General features: G+C 43.8%; 1 protein-coding gene across 1 annotated transcript; it reads right to left on the bottom strand.

Annotated features, from left to right (window-relative positions):
- Positions 1-253: 253 nt before the first annotated feature.
- On the bottom strand, positions 254-2,272 carry LOC148998973 (uncharacterized). Its single transcript, XM_089141568.1, has 3 exons — positions 1,736-2,272; positions 1,250-1,612; positions 254-454 (listed from the first exon to the last, which is right to left on the bottom strand). Exons 1-3 carry the CDS (start codon positions 2,270-2,272, stop codon positions 254-256), a joined length of 1,101 nt encoding a protein of 366 aa, XP_088997694.1.
- Positions 2,273-2,595: the final 323 nt, after the last annotated feature.

Genomic DNA, 2,595 nt, shown 5'->3' with positions numbered 1-2,595 from the left:
GGTCGGTGGCCTAAGTGACTTAGGGCTTTTGGTGCCTAAGTTGCTTAGGGCTTTTGTGTTTTCCGACCTCAGTAGGTTGGTTGATGAATTTTAGTTGTTTGTCAATACCTCCATGATCATCTTAGCTGTAATGATATGTAGAAATTTCAAAAACTTTATTCAACTCAAAATGTCTGAATCACCAATTGTACTTTCTAAACAATTTAAAGACGAAAACTGAAAGAAAACTCCAAAATTTGTTGAGGCTTTTATACTATTGATAGTATTTCCTCAAGTTGTTTGAATTCCAGGTCCTAGGTATGAGTTGGCCGGTCTCTGGATCGCGCAACTTGTATGCTCCTGGGGCAATTTGTTGTACTACGATGTACGGTCCTTCCCAGTTAGGAGCAAGCTTTCCTTGATTTGTAGGATCAGAGGCAGATGATTTGCGGAGGACCAGATCTCCAGGAAGATACTGTCGCATTTTGACCCTTGCATTGTAATGTGTTGCAATGCGTGTATGGTATTCCTCCAATCGATATTGTGCTTTATCTCTGATTTCCTCAATGAAGTCTATGTTGGCCCTCATCCCTTCGATGTTAGCTTCTTCATTGAATTCTTCTTCTCTAATAGATCCGACCTTAACCTCTACAGGAATCCGAGCTTCGACTCCATAAGCTAGTCGGAATGGAGATTCACCGGTGGTCGTCCTGGCAGTAGTTCGGTAAGACCACAGAACTTTAGGTAGCTCCTCTACCCATCTACCTTTAGACTGGTCCAATCTTTTCTTTAATCCTTCCAACATTGATCTATTAGTCACTTCCACTTGACCATTGCTCTGTGGATATGCTACAGAAGACCAACGGTGCTCTATGCCTTGCTCTTTACAGAATCGTTCGAATTCAGCATTTTCGAACTGTTTACCGTGGTCGGTGACTATGATTTTTGGGATACCATACCGATACATGATATTATGTGTGACGAATTTTTTCATCTGATCGGTATTTATGGATGCCAATGCTTCAACTTCCACCCATTTAGTAAAGTAATCGACCGCTACCACCAAGTACTCTCTACTTCCTGTGGCCTTTGGTAGTTTCCCTACCAAGTCCATCCCCCACCTAGCGAATGGAATCGGAGAGAGAGTTGATGTTAGAGGCATTGCAGGAGCATGAGGTATGTTGGCGTGTGCCTGGCACTTGTCACATTTGCGGACGTGAGCCTTCGAATCTTGTTGTAGTGTGGGCCAATAATATCCTTGCCTTATTACCTTATCTGCTAAGGCTCTAGCTCCTATATGACTTCCGCAGTTTCCTTCATGAATTTCTTTTAGGATGACGGCTGCTTCTGGAGCCCCCACACATCGTAACAATGGTCGGGTGAGAGACTTTTTGTACAACTTGTCATTTCTGACAGTGTATCTAACTGCTCTCTGCTTTACAGTTCGAGCTTCCTTTGGATCTTCTGGTAGTAGATCACCTTCAAGGTAATTGATTATTGGTGTCATCCAACCGTGCTCGGATTGAATGTGCATCTGGTCGGTCAGATTGATGCTCGGAAATTTTAGCTCTTCCATATATACAACCGGGTCTGCTTCTATTTCATCCGTAGCCAACCTAGATAAGGCATCTGCCTGTTCATTTTCTGCTCTAGGGACTTGTTGGATTTGGATGTTTTTGAAGAACTGTCTGTATTGGTTGACCATGGTCAGATATTTAGCCATTCTTTTTTCTTTTGCTTCATATAGCCCGTTCACTTGATTCACAATTAGTTGTGAATCGCTTCTAACTTCAATATTCTGAATGTCGAGGGCTTTTGCTATGCGAAGACCAGCTATCAGTGCTTCATATTCTGCTTCATTATTTGAGGCTTTGAACTGGAAACGTAGGGCATACCGGATGTGGAATCCTCCTGGGCTGATTAGGAGCAATCCCGCTCCACTCCCCTGTGCGTTGCTGGAACCATCCACTGAAAGTATCCATCTCTTGATGTTTTCGGGAGTGGCCTCTTCCTCTTGTTCATGCTCTGGCTCAGAAGTTTCAAGGATGAAATCAGCTAGGACCTGAGCTTTAATAGCTGGCCTTGGTCGGAATTCTATTTGATGCTCACTAAGCTCGACTGCCCAGGATACCAATCTTCCGGCCAAGTCTGGTCGGTGCAGTATTTTCTTCAAAGGAAAATTTGTCAGTACTGCAATAGGATGTGACTGAAAATATGGTCTCAGTTTTCTGGCTGCTATGACCAAGGCCAGAGCTTGCTTGTCCACTTCTGGATATCTTGTTTCAGCATCCATGAGCACATGGCTCACATAGTAAACCGGGTTTTGCTGTTTTCCTTCTTCTTGCACTAATACCGCACTAACAGCCAGGGGTGAAGTTGCCAAGTAGACGATCAGTTCCTTTCCTGTGGTTGGTCGTACAAGCAGAGGTGGAGTAGTTAGCTTTTCTTTTAGGTGTTCGAAAGCTTGTTGACACTCCTCGCTCCATTCTGGTACTCCCTTTTTGGATAAGTTTTTCAAGGCTTGGAAGAAAGGTGAACATCTCTCTCCTGACCGGGCTATGAATCTGTTCAAGGCTGCTACCCGACCAGTGAGACTTTGTATTTCCTTGATGCTTT

The sequence above is a fragment of the Hakea prostrata genome, unplaced genomic scaffold (genome assembly GCF_041222555.1).
Source record: "Hakea prostrata isolate BN-2017 unplaced genomic scaffold, UWA_Hpros_2 contig_79, whole genome shotgun sequence".
In the NCBI taxonomy this organism is placed as follows: domain Eukaryota; kingdom Viridiplantae; phylum Streptophyta; class Magnoliopsida; order Proteales; family Proteaceae; genus Hakea; species Hakea prostrata.
This window is presented reverse-complemented; position numbering and strand designations above follow the sequence as displayed.

Bases quoted from the DNA above. Each gene is read 5' to 3' on its own strand.
- LOC148998973 (XM_089141568.1), bottom strand. From the start codon at position 2,272: ATGGATGCTGAAACAAGATATCCAGAAGTGGACAAGCAAGCTCTGGCC. The intron at 1,613-1,735 runs GTGAACGGGCTA...GAAAATGAACAG, and splicing joins CACAACTAATTGTGAATCAA to GCAGATGCCTTATCTAGGTT. The intron at 455-1,249 runs GTAATAAGGCAA...AAAATGCGACAG, and splicing joins CTAGAGCCTTAGCAGATAAG to TATCTTCCTGGAGATCTGGT.